Raw genomic sequence first — 16,914 nt, forward strand, 5'->3', positions numbered from 1 at the left:
AATTTGAATGCTTGGTCTTCAGTTGATAGCACTGATTAAGAGTGTCTTAGTCAGGGTTCTGTTGCTGAGAAGAGACACCATGGCCACAGCAACTCTTATAAAAAGTATATATGGCATTAACTGTGGGTTTGCTTCTAGTTTCAGAGGGTCAGTTTATTATCATCATGGCAGGGAGCATGACAGTAAACATGGCACAGGAACAGTAACTGAGAGCTACATCTTGATCCACAGGCAGAGAAAAAGAGAAGGAGTTAGAGGGAGAGAGAGAGAGAGAGAGAGAGAGAGAGAGAGAGAGAGAGAGAATAAGGTCACATCTCCCAATCTTTGCAATCCTCCTCAATAATGCTTCTCCTTGATGACCAAGCATTCTAATATATGAGTCTTTGGGGGACATTCTTACTCAAACTACCACGGGGAGGTTTAGGGGGTGTGGCTCTGTTAGAGGAGGCGGGTCCTGTGGAAGGCCTTTGAGAATACATAGCCGGTCCCTACTTCTCTTTTGCTCTTTCTACTTCTTGCTTGCTGAGATGTTAATGTGAACTCTCAGCTTCCTGCTCCAGTTTCAATGTCTGTTACCTGCTGCCATGCTTCCCCTCGGTGATGGACTCTTATCCTCTGGAACCACAAGCCCAAATAAACTCTTTCTTCTTATAAGTTGCCCTGGTCATGGCATTTTATCGCAGCAACAGAAAAGCAATTAACACACAGGGTATCACTCTGTATGTATTCCGGGCAGGTCTAGAACTCGCTATGTAGTCCAAGCTGACTTCAAACTTATGGCAACTCTTCCCTCAGCCTTCCAGCCCTGAAACTGCAGGAATGTGAGACTGTGTGTAATTCTGAGATCTACTTTAAGCTAGTTATAGACAATCTTTTGTCTGAACACTACTACATCTTACATTAAATAGAACTGCAAAGCAAAATACTTACGGCATTTTGTACACTGCTAACAAATCACATGTTAAGTTCAATATACTACCCTGCCAGTACAGAATAAATATTAATACTCTTAGTGCTTTTTAATTCACGCACCTTTAGCAAATGGATAAGGTACTATATATCTGTGATCTGTGATTTATTAGCAATGTAAAATAACTCTTATTAGTATTTTGCTTCTGAAAATTTAGTCAATATAAAGTGTAAAGAAAAGGAGAACTTAATAATTTCAAGGTGCTACATTTGAAGTTAATCTTTAATCCCCACAATATATAATGCTTATATGTATGTGTGTACACATACACACATGCACATGTTGCATTTTGATTCCCCAAATTCATCTTTCTTCCTGCCCACTTGAATGGGTAGTTTTTACTTGGGATATAAAATGAATTTTGAAAAAAAACATAAAATCTCAAATTTTAATTATTCCCTCAGTAGTAGATAGTCTTTTCTAAATGATAGAAATTTGGTACATCAAAGACTTTGCGCTTCAAGGACTGCATGCTGAAGATAATGGTGGACTTTAAGGATGTTGCTTTCTTCTATTTGGTGGGAAATCATAGTGCCTTCGTTGGGGACAATATTCTGTGATGAAAAACTGTGGCCAAAGCAACTGGGGAGGAAGGGTTTATTCAGTGTAAGCTTTCACATCACTGTTCACCAGCAGAGGGAGCTAGGACAGGGCAGGGACCTGGAGGCCATGGAGGAATGCTGCTTACTGACTTGCTCTTCATGGCTTATTTAGCCTTCTTTCTTACAGTACCACCAGCCCACAGGTGTCAGGATCTACAATGATCTGAGACCTCCACCATCATCCACTAATTAAGAAAATGCCACACAGGCTTTCCTGCAGCCTGATCTTATTTTCTCTACTGAGGCTCCCTCCTCTCTGATAACTCTAGCGTGTGTCACGTTGACACACAATTAGCTAGTACACATAGTTGCTAATTTGTATATGGAATGCTACAACTGAGAAGAAGCTCAGAAAAATCATTTTCAGAGATTCTGAACCCAGAATATGATCTATAATTTAAGCTCAAATTGCTGTTAGAGGGCATGAAATACTATGGGCACTATGAAAAATTCAGCTTGCTCTTCTGAAAATTCAAACAGAACGAGTTTGTGCTGTATATGGAGACTGAAACTTATGTGTTCCTCCTTCCCTTGAGTAAATGCCCGTTTCCCCCCCAGAACTGAGAAGTGAGACTTTTTACTCTGTAGAATACATACTTGCTTCAGTTTATTCTTTGTGGGAAAGGCTGTCAGAAGAATCCTGTTTAGGTTGCCGAAGAAAACAGTTCAGAAATGTCTGACACTTGAGGAAAATAAAAAACAAAAACCAGAACACGGAGTCTATCTGTTCTTGACTGGACGCATTTCCCTTCCCAACTTCTGACGGAACATACAGTTGAAGATATAGTTCCTTATGGGTCATCTCCTTGGTCCTGACAGCTTTCCTAATACCAAGATGAGGTGAACAAGGTGATGATCAAGGGCCCCAAAACAGGCTGGTTTCTGCTCCAAAGAGATTTAACTAAGTGTGGAAAGCCTCCATGTCGTTTGTTTTTGCCTCTAAAAAAGCCTGGACTCATTCTGTTCGGCCTTCCTGCCCCAAGAGGAATGTGATTTAACTTCCAGTCTTCATGCAGGAAAATGCGACACCGTGAGACCTGTCGGGAAGGTGCTGGCAGTCTGGGAGGAATTCGGATAAGTGTTTTTCACTCCAGTGTTTTCATATGACCTCTTGTTCTCAATTTAGATCCATCTTGACCTGGAAAAGGTGGGTGTGACGTCCTCTCTACATTTGACTCATCCTGCTTTCGGGTGTGTATGCTCCTCCTTTCCCTTGTCCCGCCCTGTGGAACCACTTTCCATCTTCTTTGCAACCTGCCAACAGAGCCTTCTCCCGCGATATAGACGCATATTGCACACATTGCTTTTGTGAGTGTGGACCTCATTTCCAGAGGGAAAAAATATATGTGAGTCCTTGGGTTAAATGCAAAGAAAGATAATCACCCCAAAGGAGACCAGGAGCTCCTCACTCCTCTGGCCAGAAATTACTGACTCCCCATGTGTCTGATAACATCTTTAAAGTCTGTCAGATAGATAGACAGCACAGCAGTGGAGAAATTGACAGTTTCTGCATTTCTTTGGCTTCTCCTCCTCCTCTATCAAATGTCTAGTTTTTATACATTAGATATTAGACAAACCTTGGGTGACCTGCTTTTTTTTTCTTTTCTTTTCTTTCTTTCTTTTTTTTTTTTTTTTGAGTTTGCTTCCCTCCCCCATTTTTATTTCCCTTGCGGTAAAATAGTGCCGAAGAAAGAGGGCACTAGTGTACAGCCCAGATCGCATCCTCGCACCGTCTGGATTAGAGCTGAGGTGTCTGCGAACCGAGGGCGGCTGCAGTCCTCTGACCTGGGGACCAATAGCTCTGTCTACCCGGACTCAGGTAGGTCTTGAGTACACACCCCAAACTGGCTCAGGTGAGCGGATATCTTCCCGCGGTGAAGCCCACCCCAGAGGAAGGTACTGTTCTATCTATCGGATTTTTTTCTGGATCCAGGAGGATCTTCGTTTATTTATCTCTTTCAGTCGTGCCTGTTTGAGAAGCGGTGGGGAGCGGTGGGAGTCGGGCTAGATTCCTCCCTCTTTTGTGCCTTGCCTCCGGTCTTTTCATTCCCAGCCTGCTCCCGCAGCCCCCTTTTCATCTTGACTCTCACCTTGAGAAAGGGGAGGGACAAGAGAGGGAGCCAACTTCAGCCCCGCAGGTGCCTCTACCGTACCCAAAGCAGTTGGATTGAAGTCCTGCAGAACAGGCAGAACAGGCAAGCGAAGAGAATGAGGGTGGAGAGATACTAGGGAGATGTGTGTGTGTGTGTGTGTGTGTGTGTGTGTGTGTGTGTGTGTGTGTATGAAGAAGGCGATGGAAGAGCGAAGGGAGGTCAAGGATTTTCAGTGCGCCGGTCATTATAGCATCTTTGCAGACAAGGAAAGGTGTTTTCGCTTAGCTCCGAGCGCTGTCCAGGGTTCTGACCGCATTGTGGCTCAGGGTGCTGTGCCAAAGGCGACCCCCTCATGCCCAGCTCTTTCTTCCTTTTCTTACAGCGATGCAAAGCCCCAAAAGCTCCGGTACATAGGCGGATGCAAGATACCCACCTCCTGTCCAAACCTATCTCAAAAAACAAGTTATCTATTGCGCTCCTTCTACCGTAAGCCTCATGTCTTAGGGGGTGCAACATAACAAACCCCAAGACAGGGAGACTACCAGGCGTTGCCTTAGTAACTAATATGGCTTTTTCACAAGCTGTCGCATTTACATTTACTACTAAAATTGTATGTCAGGGTCTCTTCAACCCTTAAGTGTTAAAGTAAAAGGAGCTTCCATTGTTTGCGTTGTTTCTCTTTTAAACAGCGCTTCTACCTTGCGAAGAGTTCCCAAATTTTCTTCTGGGAAAAAGTTGATCTTTTCAAATCCGGGAAAGTTCTTAGGTTGAAGGATTTAGCTCCTCCCTCTTTCCCCTCTCCCTCCCCTTGCCGCCCCCCTTCACCTGAGAAAGCTCGGTCGGTTAGGAGGAACAGTGAAGGGACCTAAGGCGAGAGGAGGGGGCGGGTCAGCAGGGCTCTGCAGCTTTCAGGACCCCGGTTGCGAGCGAGCAGGGCACAGCACTTCCATCACCGACCAGAGCTGACTCCCTAGCTATTTCTGAAGGATGTGTTGGGGTGAAGTGGACGGGACAATAGTTAGCATCACAGACCCCAGAGTTTAAACACAATTCCTCCGATGACCTGGCATTGCCTCTCTTCTTTCAGTGATCAGAGCACAGCTCGCGGTCACTACTAACACGCCGCGCATTGCACACCTGATCTACACACCTTCGGGCACCAGTGAAAAACCGCAACTTGATTTCCTCTAAGCACGCCCCCAGGGTGTGGGAGCGGTCGCGGAGGACCAGCAGGAGGAAGCCGAGGGGAGAGAGGCGGTGGTGGAGGCTGAGAAAGCGTTGAAACAGCTGTGTTGGCCAAAGGCACGAAGCTTACAAAGGCAGCGGCGGACGTCTGGGTGGTTCGCACTGGGAACCTGCAGGAAGGACAGGCGTGGGAACTCGGCTGGCCCGCGGTGTACCGCGTCTTCGCCACAATGATCCGGCTCCTCTTGGTTTTCTTCCCAATGATCTATTTGGAGATGTCCATTTTGCCCAGAATTCCCGACAGAAAAGTATTGCTGGTGAGTGCCTCGTCTCAGCGCTCCGTGGCCAGGATGGACGGAGATGTCATCATTGGAGCCCTCTTCTCGGTCCATCACCAACCTCCAGCAGAGAAGGTACCCGAAAGGAAGTGTGGGGAGATTAGAGAACAGTATGGTATCCAGAGGGTGGAGGCCATGTTCCACACGTTGGATAAGATCAATGCGGACCCGGTGCTCCTGCCCAACATCACCCTGGGCAGTGAGATCCGAGACTCCTGCTGGCACTCCTCCGTGGCCCTGGAACAGAGCATCGAGTTCATCAGAGACTCTCTGATTTCCATCCGAGATGAGAAGGATGGGTTGAACCGCTGCCTGCCAGATGGCCAGACCCTCCCCCCAGGCAGGACTAAGAAACCTATTGCTGGAGTGATCGGCCCTGGCTCCAGCTCTGTGGCCATTCAAGTCCAGAATCTTCTCCAGCTGTTCGATATCCCACAGATCGCCTATTCTGCCACAAGCATAGACCTGAGCGACAAAACTTTGTACAAATACTTCCTAAGGGTGGTCCCTTCTGACACTTTGCAGGCAAGGGCGATGCTTGACATAGTCAAGCGTTACAATTGGACCTATGTCTCCGCAGTCCACACGGAAGGTAGGCACTATATTTGGGAAAGAAAACTACCAAGATAGTCAAGGAATTATATGGTTCTTGCCCAGAACCGTAGTGTACGTGATCTCTGTTTATTTCTAGCACAGCGGGAAGCTGACTTTACCCTTCTCAGTGCACGCCCACCTAGGCATTGCCTTTTTATCTTCCTTTCTTGGTAATTACAGTGCAGTAAAACGGTATTCTAGGGTGTTTTGGGGAGTAGAAAAGATATGAAAACAGCATGCAAAGGTGTCCAGCTATAGATTTGACTTACAGATCGTAAGGTGGCTTACCCTCAGAGTTTGTGTTTGCATTTGGTAGGCTTACTGGTTCAAGGTTAAGGTACTGGATTTCCTATCAATGAGTGGCCCATGGTTTCCCAAGCTTAATGAGCTAATCAACGTGAATAATTCACACCTATGCACACCCCACTCCCTGTCTTCTCCTGTGGATTTGATATGTGAGCTTGTGAGTTTTCTCGTGTCTTAAACATCTGAAGGTATGCTCCGTTGTCCTTTGGTGGTGTGCCTACTCTCACACACAAAACTTCCCTGGGAATGGAGTATTCATTCATCTTCCTCAGCCTATCAGAAAGACACACTTGAAATTCTGGAATACCTTACATACAAAAGTAAATATTTTAAATATTTGTTTATTTTATCTTATTTCTTGTGCCCAAATCATGCACTCTCCCACTAAAAAATTACTTTATTTTTATGAGAAATGGTGCTGATCATAACTTGGAGTTGAGTTTGGCTTTATAGTCTTCAACATCATGACCTTGCTCTTCGGAATTTAAAGAGAGACCAGGGATAAATCACCAACGGAAGGACAGCAGATATCAGATTTAAAATGGCTTTTGAAAAATGAAGTATTCTGACCTGAGGTTAAAGTTTTGGTTTTTTTTTTTTTCAGAATATTATAGATGTGAATTCTTGGAGACTTCTTACATAAAAGATCTTCTTTACTATAGTCACTGAAGCTTAGATGAAGTTTCAGCTAAAATGAGAATTTTTAAGATCATTGATTCTAACTTCCCCTAGAGGGCTTATAAGGAAACAGAGCACCTGGCTATAAATTAACTTCCAAGACAACAATTCACAAGTATTTATCTGACATGTACAAATGACTGAAAAGCATTGAAGTCATATTTTAAAATCAAAATTTTCTTTCACTGAAAGAAAAGATATAGACTTGGTTTCATCTGAAAATGCTCAATATTCAGTCACCTTAGTAGTTGCTGGCTTTAGTTGATGTGAACAGATGTATCAATAAAGGAAGCAGAGTTTACCAAACATACCAAAGTAATGTAGATTTAAACAGAATTTCAGACTTGACTGGTGGAAAAAAAGAAACAGAAACTTCCCTGTTTCCTGACTCTTGCTCCCAAACCTTGGCTTTCAGTGATGTCATTTTACCTCTTCTGAACACAGACCCATTGTTCTTTAAACTATACTTTTAAATTTGGCAGTTAATTCTTTACATTTTAAGGTTTAAATGCTAATTTACTACATTCTACTATGACAGATTCTTCTAGTGCCTAGGTACCCCCTTCTGAAAGCACAAGTTAAAACATGTGGACTATCAGACCTGGAGAGATAATGAACAAGGAAACGCAAAACCTAGATGGAATGTAATTTATTTGAATATTTAACATTTTTCCTCTATTGACCTTAGTAATTGGTCACCATTATCAGAAGTATGATTTCTTTCTTCAGGAGAGAGATATAATTCGTCATTTTAATGGTAGCTTTATTTCTCACATTTTATTATGTTTCATTTGGAGGAGGAAGACAATAGGAGACCCTTCTCTTTTAAATATGGTTTTCAAAAGCATTATGTCACTAAAATAACTGCTAATCATGTTTTTTTTTCCCCCTGACAAGACAAAAAATCATGCTTTGAAAATGTATTGGTTTGCTAGTTTATTTTTAGGAGATGCCTACCATGATTTTACCCGGATATTAGCTTGGGTTGTTTTGTTCCTTTTCTGTCTTTTGATTACTGTTGCATGTCAAGGACGGTGACTCCACACTGGAATTAATTCTAGGCTACATCTTGCTCACAGAGCATCCTCACTTAGATACACTATCTTTCTTCTTTTTAATGGGAATTGGTTTCTCCTTTTATAACACATTTTACCTGTGAAAATCAAATTGCTTTTATATTCTTCAAACTCCAAAAAAAAAAAAAATGTTGTATGAGCTCCTTTGAGTCAGCACCAACTGTAAATTTATTTTTTCCTGAGGCTCTGCCCTCTGTTTCTCAGGGACGGTGGTGTACTTCCTTGGCTCACATAGCAAGTTTACTGCCTTCAGACTGACAGGGTCACCTACTGGTGACAGCTTCCTGTGAAGAAGCTGTGAAGACCACATACCAGGGCTGTCTCTGCCATCTGGGCACTATTCAGCAAGAGAGACTGCTGGTCCCAATATGTGAATTTGGATCGTAGAAAATCTGTGACCTCTAGTGACTTTTATTTTACCCCACCTTTTCAAACCAGCCACTATGTGGTCAATTTACCCCTATTTTTTTTTTTTTTTTAAATCAGGAACATGTCTAGTACAGTTCACATTACAAGTGGCTACACTAGTGTACCTTAATTTCTGTAACAATTTTGATGACTTTAAAAAAAATCACAGGACAGGATGTCTGTTCATTGTTCATATTGTTTTATATTGTTATTTCTTTATTTTACTTTGAAACAACCCCTGAGATACATTCTCTTTTGTTTTTTAAATTAGAGTTTAGTAGTTACTTTCTTTCACATGGTTTTCAAGCTGCCATTCTTTGTACTGACCTCTCCACGACAACTGTCAGTTTAGCAGACAAGAGAGAAAAGGTACACAAAAAGTTTTTTCAGTAGAGGCTCCAGAAACTGTTCTTAGACTGCTTTTGAATGCTGTGAGACTAAAGAGGCAGAAAGATATTGAAGCAATAGACCCCTACTATGTACCAATGAAATTCAAATCCACTCTGGATGCTCACTTGAAATGAATGTCTTTAAATATGCTAAGCACAGAGTACTAAAATAGCCACTTCTAAGAAGACTATCTCCGCCAAGGACATTTTATTCCATTCTTCTGATGAAACAGAGATTGCTGGGCAAAAGTCAAATCAATCATTCCAAAAGGTTCTGCAAACCAACTTTTAAAAGTGACAATTTCAGGTGATTAAATTCGAAGCTTTGAGAAAGTTCATTAACGTGGATTTTGAGTTTGTAGCTTTAACAAGTCTTCTTTAGGGTTGGATTTATTTCTTTTCTTAGGACCTTTGTGTTTGTCCAGGTAGGCAGACAAGCAGCGGCTTTAACGATGACGTTTCCATTCTGCAAATATCCACCTTAAATTAAGGTGACTTCTTGAATAGTGAAATGTCATTTTGGTGCCACATCTCTCTTAACACGTACTTATATTTAATATGTAATCAACTCTTTTTTTTGTTTTTCTTTTAAATATTTTTTTCTTTTTTAAAAACATTTTTTTCCATTTGACATACAAACAATTTAAATTTCATGGTATCAGAGGAAAATCCTTTTTAAGCCATAGATACACAAGTTAAGCATTCCTCACAAAATTACATATACTAACTTCTACTTGAGGGTACCTATTATTATAGTTCCTGTCCGTTTTTGTTATCTTCCCTTTATTGTCTTGTTGCAATCTATTCCACAGGGAATTCTATTATGAATTCTTCTATTTTACCATCTAGCAAGGAATAGTAGTGTCTTGAAAAATTCTTTAGACCAACACATGAAAGATGCCAATGCTAACACCACTCTTCCCTTATTCAAGCTCTAGACTGTTTAACTGCGGTAAGTATTCTAATGAGATGAACTAGGAGTTAAGTTCAGAGGTAGAAGTGCACACAATTCAGCCTATTTTCAAAACTCCTGCAGCTGATAACCTGATGTTTCCAGCATTTCTCCCTTGCTGATTAAGAGTCATCTGATACTGTCAGGTCCTTCTTCTAGCGGACACTTGTCACCATGAATCCTCTCCCCACCAGTTCATTTACTCACCTTTTGTTTGCCTCAAGCAGATCTGACACAAATTAACATCTCAAAAAACTCCTAAAAATCCTTGAGGATTTCAATTTTTGTGACTATTACTACTATTATATACAGGAACAAAAATGTGATGTTTTCCTTTTATGTACAAATTTATTTTTCTTAAATCTGTCTTGGTAACCTAGAAGTCCATGCTGGGACTTTAATTCACGTGGGCATTCCAGCTCTATGTGATTAGGTCATAATAATATATACTAAAACCTGGATAAAATATCTGGTGTAAAGCCTTGTACCCCTTCATCACTGGACTAGTTCTTGGATTCTGTTGGCTTTCACTTAACATAGTGTGAATGTCCTAGAAGAATGTCCTTCCATTCCAAACCGTACCTCCTGGTAGGTGCATAGATAACTATGTGTAGTTTAAGCGAAGCATCATTGCAACAAACATTGAATTACACATGAACATTAGCTGCATACAATCTGTAAGATTTTTGAAGGAGGTTATCAGGTAGTTTATAGTCTAAAAAGGGTAGAATTGACCACATGTGAAATTATCAACAGACAGACACTAATTATTGCAGCTTAGACATTTGGAAACACAAGTTTATAAATGTTTAGGAAACACTAGAAGATAATACTTCTTAGTATAATTATTATCTGGAGACAAGGAAATTTTCATTCAGATTTTATTTGGGAATATAACATTTGTAAAAGGTAGGTACAGAGGGTGTAATGACTTAGAGTTGTGAGTCTGGGCCAGGAACTAAAACAGAAGTGGATTCTCCGTGAATTCCTTGAGCCTTTATGAACATGAAGGACAAGTAATGGAAGGTCTTTCTGTGTGTTTAGGTTTAGGTTTTAGTTTAGGTTTCAAGAAAAGCACATCCGAGCCAAATTCAACCTGATTCAAAGACTTCTGACTTGAATCTGTCCTTAGCAAGAGAAAGGTGGGAGAGAAAGACGGGAAGACACTTAATTTGTGACTTATTAAAAGCATTTGGATCAAAGTAGAACCTTGTTTTCATATAATTCACTCCCCTTTATATTTATGCTTGTTTATTAGCTTCTTCAAACTCCAGCCTCTGTGTTTAATGCATCTACAAGGTGATGTTTGAAAACTATGCTATTTAATTTTCTAATTCCTATTAAAGAAAGTGAACTAGACATTTTCTTTGAATATTCAAAGTAATCATAAATATGAGGTGTCTGGATATAGTTTATAAAAACATTTATTTTTAACACAAACGGTCCTGGGCTGATACCTTTGAATGCGTGTCTTAATTTTCTTTTATATTGGCTATATTTATCAAACCCATTCTCTAAGTGCTGGCTTTAATTGTCAACTTGACACAGCCTAGAGTCCTCTGAGAGAAAAGCCTCCATTGAAGAACTGCCTAGGTTATACTGGCCTGTATCCATGCCTGTGGGAACTGTCCTGAGTATTAATGGACATGGGAAAGATCCCCACACAGAGTAATTTGGTGACTATCTGAGACCAAAAGGAGGGGAGGGGAATAATTCTTAGTTCAAACTATTCTGAATTATACATTGGAAGCAACATCTCACCAAGGTTGTCAGTTTTCATAGAAACTAAAATTGAAATAACAGACTGAATGTAGGACATAAAGCCTTGTCAAAATGATCTCTGTTTCATCCATCTGAGAGTTATCATCGGACTTTGAATTTACATAGAGATATTAGCTTCTTTCATATATTCAACAATTTTATAATTATCGACACTTTGAATTTTAACTTACAGGATTTTTTTTTGTCATTTTTACCGGGATATTTGCTTTCTTAACCTGTAATTACTACTATGCCAAATACAATAGTAATGTTTTTATGAAAAGAATTTATTGATTCAAGAAGAAACTTGGTGCCATGAAGTGCTCATGTATTGATTTTAGGATTTTCTCTTTTTCCAACTTTGTGACCAATAGGTTACTGATTCAGAGCAACATGGGTAATTAGATACCAATTCCTTAAACAATTCAGGTAACACCCCTAGTTGGTTAGTGAAACAACCTAATTTAAGGAGCATAAATTCTTCAGTTACTAAATAACCATTCTTTTTCTTTTAATGTCAGAGTCCCATAGTGTCCAGACTTAAAACAATGCCCTGACTTCAACCTTCTAAGGGATAGGAGACTAGTCACCACATCTGGCTTATTTCCTTTCTAATGAAATTTGCTAATGAATACATAAGCCAACTATAAAATCACATACTTTCCTGGGTTTAGGATCATAACAATACAAATAAGAACTGTTATTATTACTGCTACCATTATTGTCATCAAGAGTTTTAAACTCTTAGAAGAACTAGAAAGAAATAAGTAGCTACAGGTCTTTGGATTTTTTAAAGAACATTTGATTAATTTCTAAAACAGATTCTCAAAGGACTATGGAAAATACTATATGTATTCCAGTTTTCTTTGTAATATAAGAATGATGCTTAGTGTTACATTACTGACTTTACAGCAGTATTCTGTAAAACAAAGAGCTGGCATACATATCTACAATTCAGTTGCCTTTGTTAAACTTCTACCAGAGACATGAAATCTCAGCTCATGCGTACTGAACAAGTACAAGAAATCAGTTAATAGTATCTTATTCTTGACCCCAAACCTAGAAACTGAAGATGAAATGAACTTCATGGTTAAAAGTGCAGAATTTGGCATAGCTTTCAAAAAAAACTTTTTCATGTTTCAAATAAGTAAACTAGAGCCACACAGTAATATAAAATGGCACACACAAGACCATGACATTCATTGTTAGCAAAGCCAGTTGTAATTAAGATTTGCATTAGACATTTTATTAAACCCATGGTTATTTGAAGCTTACATAATCCATCCTTGTAGACTGTCTACATCTGATTTACTCCAGCTTCATTGTACCCAACTATGTGGTTGTAATCCAGCAGCTCCTGGGAGATGCCTCTCTGTCCTGCAAACTTGTGCTCACAGCTGCGTGTTATCCTGTCAATGCCAACTCTTGTTTTAGTTTTGGATGACTGTCACATACATTGGCACAATCCTTATCTTTGTTGTTAGTTGATGTCACCTTCATGTCCTTTGCCTTTCTTCCATCCACCCTCTTGCTCTGACCACATTCTGATGGTTTGGTATTTTAAAGCATGTTCTGCTCTTGATCTTGAACTTGCAAATAACAGAAAGTCTTGAACAACACAGTGTCCTTTCCAACTTCTTTTGTTCCCAAGCTTCTTTCTTTAACCTTCCACATGCTCAAGGACGGTCTGAATCACGTCATTTTTTTTTTAACTTAATCTGGCTTTGGTTTTCCATCTGAACAACTCTACATGGTTTATGTGCTTGCTAACCATTTTGTAGATGGGCCATCTTATGTCATTATGCCAGAGAAAGGAAATTTCAATTCTGAGTAGTTAGTTCATATAACTATAAATTTTGAGGGAATTAGAAATCAATCACTTCTTTTTCATTCATTAGGAATAAAAGGTACAAAAGAAAATTCCGTAAGTTTATTGTGCTGATGAACGACAGTAGTGCTAATAGAATGTTACCTGTCTCTATTGTTGTCAGGTTCCCAACTAACTAAAGTTAAGAGTGTCTTAGCTAGCTAAATCTGTGTGAAGGGATTATGGGGTAACCCCACGCTCTTTTTAATAATAATCATATCTACTGAGAGTCCTTATGTGTATGCCCTTAGTCAATGGGTTTCACAGCTCTTATCAAACCCCAGCTAGTTTTCCCTGTTTTCTGACCATATTATTTTTTGAGAAGTGTGGTCAGGCTGGCCAGGAATTCTTGAACTCAAGCAATCCTCTGATTACTGTCTCTTAAAAAGCTTAGTGCCTGCCATATTTCATACCTTTTGTGTTCTAAGGGAAGGGGGAAAAAGGCAGTAAGCAAATTGTCTCCATCTAGAGAAGATGAGAAGTGGTAATGAGTAAAAACACTGATAAAGAATACAGGGAGACCCCAAAGAACTCAAAGAGTTGCTAATTATGGGGCATATGGACTTGAGAAGGGAAGAAAAGCCATGGTCATGATGACGTGCACTCATGAAGCCAAGGAATTCAGACTCAGGCTCTATTTTGTACAAATGTTAAACCTATGAAACGTTTCAGACAGAGAGAAACTATGAAGGTGTTTTTGATTTAGAAAATGGTGCTTTGAAAGCTTTAGAGAGTACAGAATATGAAAAGGACTCAAGGAAGCTATGAAGCCAGACAAGAAGACTTGTCTGGTTGGAGCATGTGGTACAGAAAAAAAAATTTAGTTAATGTATCAATTTAGTTGTGAGGTATTGAGAGTTTCACTAAAAGAAGTGAACAGACTTGTCAGATGTAGATTAGGTACATTGGGATTTAGTGCCTGAGAGGTTCTGAGAGTCAAAGTGAACGAAGTCTAGAATGAGTCCAAGCATGGCATTTTGTGCAACTAAGTATGAAATACATGAAAAAACACAGTTTTAGACTGGTTAAGTCATATGTGTTCATGGGAAAGTGAAGTCAGTAGATTCTATATCCCTACTATCTGGAAAAAGAGGTGGATTGGAGTCTTGTTCAGCAGACACTAAGGATAAACCAACAACGTATGGTTAGACTGCCAATAGAGAAGTAAAAGCAGAAGACAGTCAAGGGAAGTTCTTTGGGGAAAATAGGAATGAATAAAAGAATCTAGAAAAGTAGTAGGAGAAAAATCAAGAACCAGAAACGCTAGGCATTGTGGAAGCCAAAGAAAAAGAGAATTGGCTATAAATAGGGCCAACAGGAAAGGGGTGGTGAAAACAGTATCCTGTACTTGTATTATCTTAATTCTTGGATGCTACTAGAACAAAGTACCTGGTCATTTATGAACATCATTAAGTAACTAACTACCTCATTTCTTTCTTTCTTTTTAGATAAGGACTTAGTATATAGCCCTTGATGGCCTAGAACTTACTACGTAGACAAGGAAGACCATGAACTCACAGAGATCCACTTGCCTCTTAAAGGATTAAAGGAATGTATCACAATGCCTGACCTTAAACAACATAAATTAATTCTCATAATTAGGTCTTGTTAGGAGGACAGACCCTCATAACTTTTACACTTCCCCAAAGGCTCTACTTGAATGCCATCATGATTCTGTTTAAGCTTTAATAAACGTAAGTTCAGCCAGGTGGTGGTGGCACACACCTTTAATCCCAGTATTCTGGTGGTAGAGGCAGACAGATCTCTCTGAGTTCAAGGCCAGCCTGGTTTACAAGAGCTTGTTCCAAGACAGGCTCCAAAGCTACAAAGTAAAACCCTGTCTCGAAAAACCAATAAAAAAATAAAAATAAAATAAAATAAAATTAGTGAGTTTAAGTTCAGACCACAGTAAACAGCTCTCACTTTTGCCTAACCTCAACCCTCCAGTAACCTGTGGACTTCTAAATCCACTGGCAGGGCTGAGGACAGGCTGATGAAATGCCATCTTGTTCTTAGAAAGGCCTAGAAGGGAAGGTGTAGAGCACAATGGCAGATAGAGAGGTACAAACTGGGACTGGAAAGAATCAGCAGTTTTAAAGGCTTCGGGAATAGAGTGACTGGGGACCAGGGGTGGGGTGGGGGATCTGAAGATAACCAATGAAGTAAGGCTGCTGAGGAAGCAAGGAGAGATCTTGTGTGGCCATCCATCCATAGTCTTTCCTCTGAATGGTAGGGAAGCTAAGTTTGAGGAAGAGGAGGAAATAACTGAGATTAAATGTGATGACCTGTGTGGACCTAATGGGAGGATAGATAGAAAAACAAAACAAAACAAAACAACAACAAAAGCAAAAACCAAAAACAAGCAGTCAGATGCAAGCAGGGATCATTTTACGAGGGCTCTTCTGAGACCACAGGGTACTGTTTTGATATTTGCTCCATTGAGGTACAGTCTCAGATAAAAGAAAGAAGACTCAGATTTCCTGGTACTTCATTTTCTTGACCGCCTGCTTGCCCAAATGTCCCAAACATCAAAATCTTACTTTGCCTATCAGAGATCATAGCCTAGAATTATCCTGTATGCAGCCCTTGCCAGAAGACCAGATCTGGGAACTGATGTTTTCTATGTCTTCATATTATTATTATCAGCCTCTCTTTGTAAAATTAGGTTTCCAGAACATTATATACCTGACTTTGCTTAGTCTTCCTGAAGAATTGCCTTTTCTAAACTATTAATATTTCCCTTTTCTGTTTATTAAAGGTCAGGCTATAAATATAAATAACATTAATATTTTTTACATTTTTGTTGAACATATATTACTTACTGTGTTATTCAGTGCCACTTGGATGAACTCCATTGCCAAACTTGTATGCTTTATTTCCATGAAACCATATGTTTCTGTTGAAGAGGTAACACATCATATTTTCATTGGTCATGAGAGTATCATGTTTACTACTTTTCTTTTGTCTGAGAGGAAGCTCAAAACTAAATGTTATGCTTAATCACAAAAGTAGATATTAGCTTCTAGATCACAAAAGTAGATATTAGCTTCTTTCACCATACTTCAAAAACATTATTCCACAATCGATTTTATAATGTAAAATGCCTCAGTTTTATTTTGCAGGGAGGCAGAAGATTAATACGTGAGTAAAGATGACCACTGCGCAGGCTCAGCTATGAATTGTGGCTTCTGTATGTGCCAGAGGCCATGCCACACTCAGTTTGAAAGGCTAAATTTAGACAAAACTGTTCCTTTTTTTCTGTTTTTTTTTTTATTTTGGTTTTTCAAGAGAGGGTTTCTAAATTTCCCTTTTGATAACTCCATGCATGTAGACAATGCATTTTGATGACCCCTACCCCACCTCTCTTATCTTTCTCCAAATTCTATTAACTTCCATTTCTCCCAAGCCTCTCCCATTTTTTGTTTTATTTGTTTTGAGATCAAAGGTTTAGCCAGGGATTCTCTTGTCAGAGGCCTGTGTCCTGCTCCAGTCTTTAAGTAGGTCCTGGAGACTGAACTCTGGACTTCTTGTTTGGACAAGAGGCACTTTAATGACCGAACCACCTCACAGCACAAAACTTTTCTATGTAGAAAAGTAGTCCAGGAGAATGCTTGAGTAGTGAGCCCATAACAAGGTAGAGCCACCCTTCTGCAGATTCAGCAAACTGTCCTTCCCTGGCATGGGTTCTCTGAGCT

At 39.9% G+C, this 16,914-nt stretch overlaps 1 protein-coding gene across 2 annotated transcripts in view; it reads left to right on the forward strand.

The window, feature by feature from the left end:
* The first annotated feature begins 5,080 nt into the window (after nt 1-5,080).
* The window catches only part of Grm1 (glutamate metabotropic receptor 1), a 365,609-nt gene continuing 353,775 nt past the window's right edge, over nt 5,081-16,914 (forward strand). For both annotated transcript variants that reach the window (XM_050161614.1, XM_050161615.1), the window contains exon 1: nt 5,081-5,780. In XM_050161614.1, coding sequence (XP_050017571.1) covers nt 5,081-5,780 — 700 coding nt within the window. The remainder of the gene's footprint in view (nt 5,781-16,914) is intronic.

The sequence above is a fragment of the Alexandromys fortis genome, unplaced genomic scaffold (genome assembly GCF_014885135.2).
Source record: "Alexandromys fortis isolate MF-2015 unplaced genomic scaffold, M_Fortis_MF-2015_v1.1 scaffold_134, whole genome shotgun sequence".
NCBI classification, from domain to species: Eukaryota; Metazoa; Chordata; class Mammalia; order Rodentia; family Cricetidae; genus Alexandromys; species Alexandromys fortis.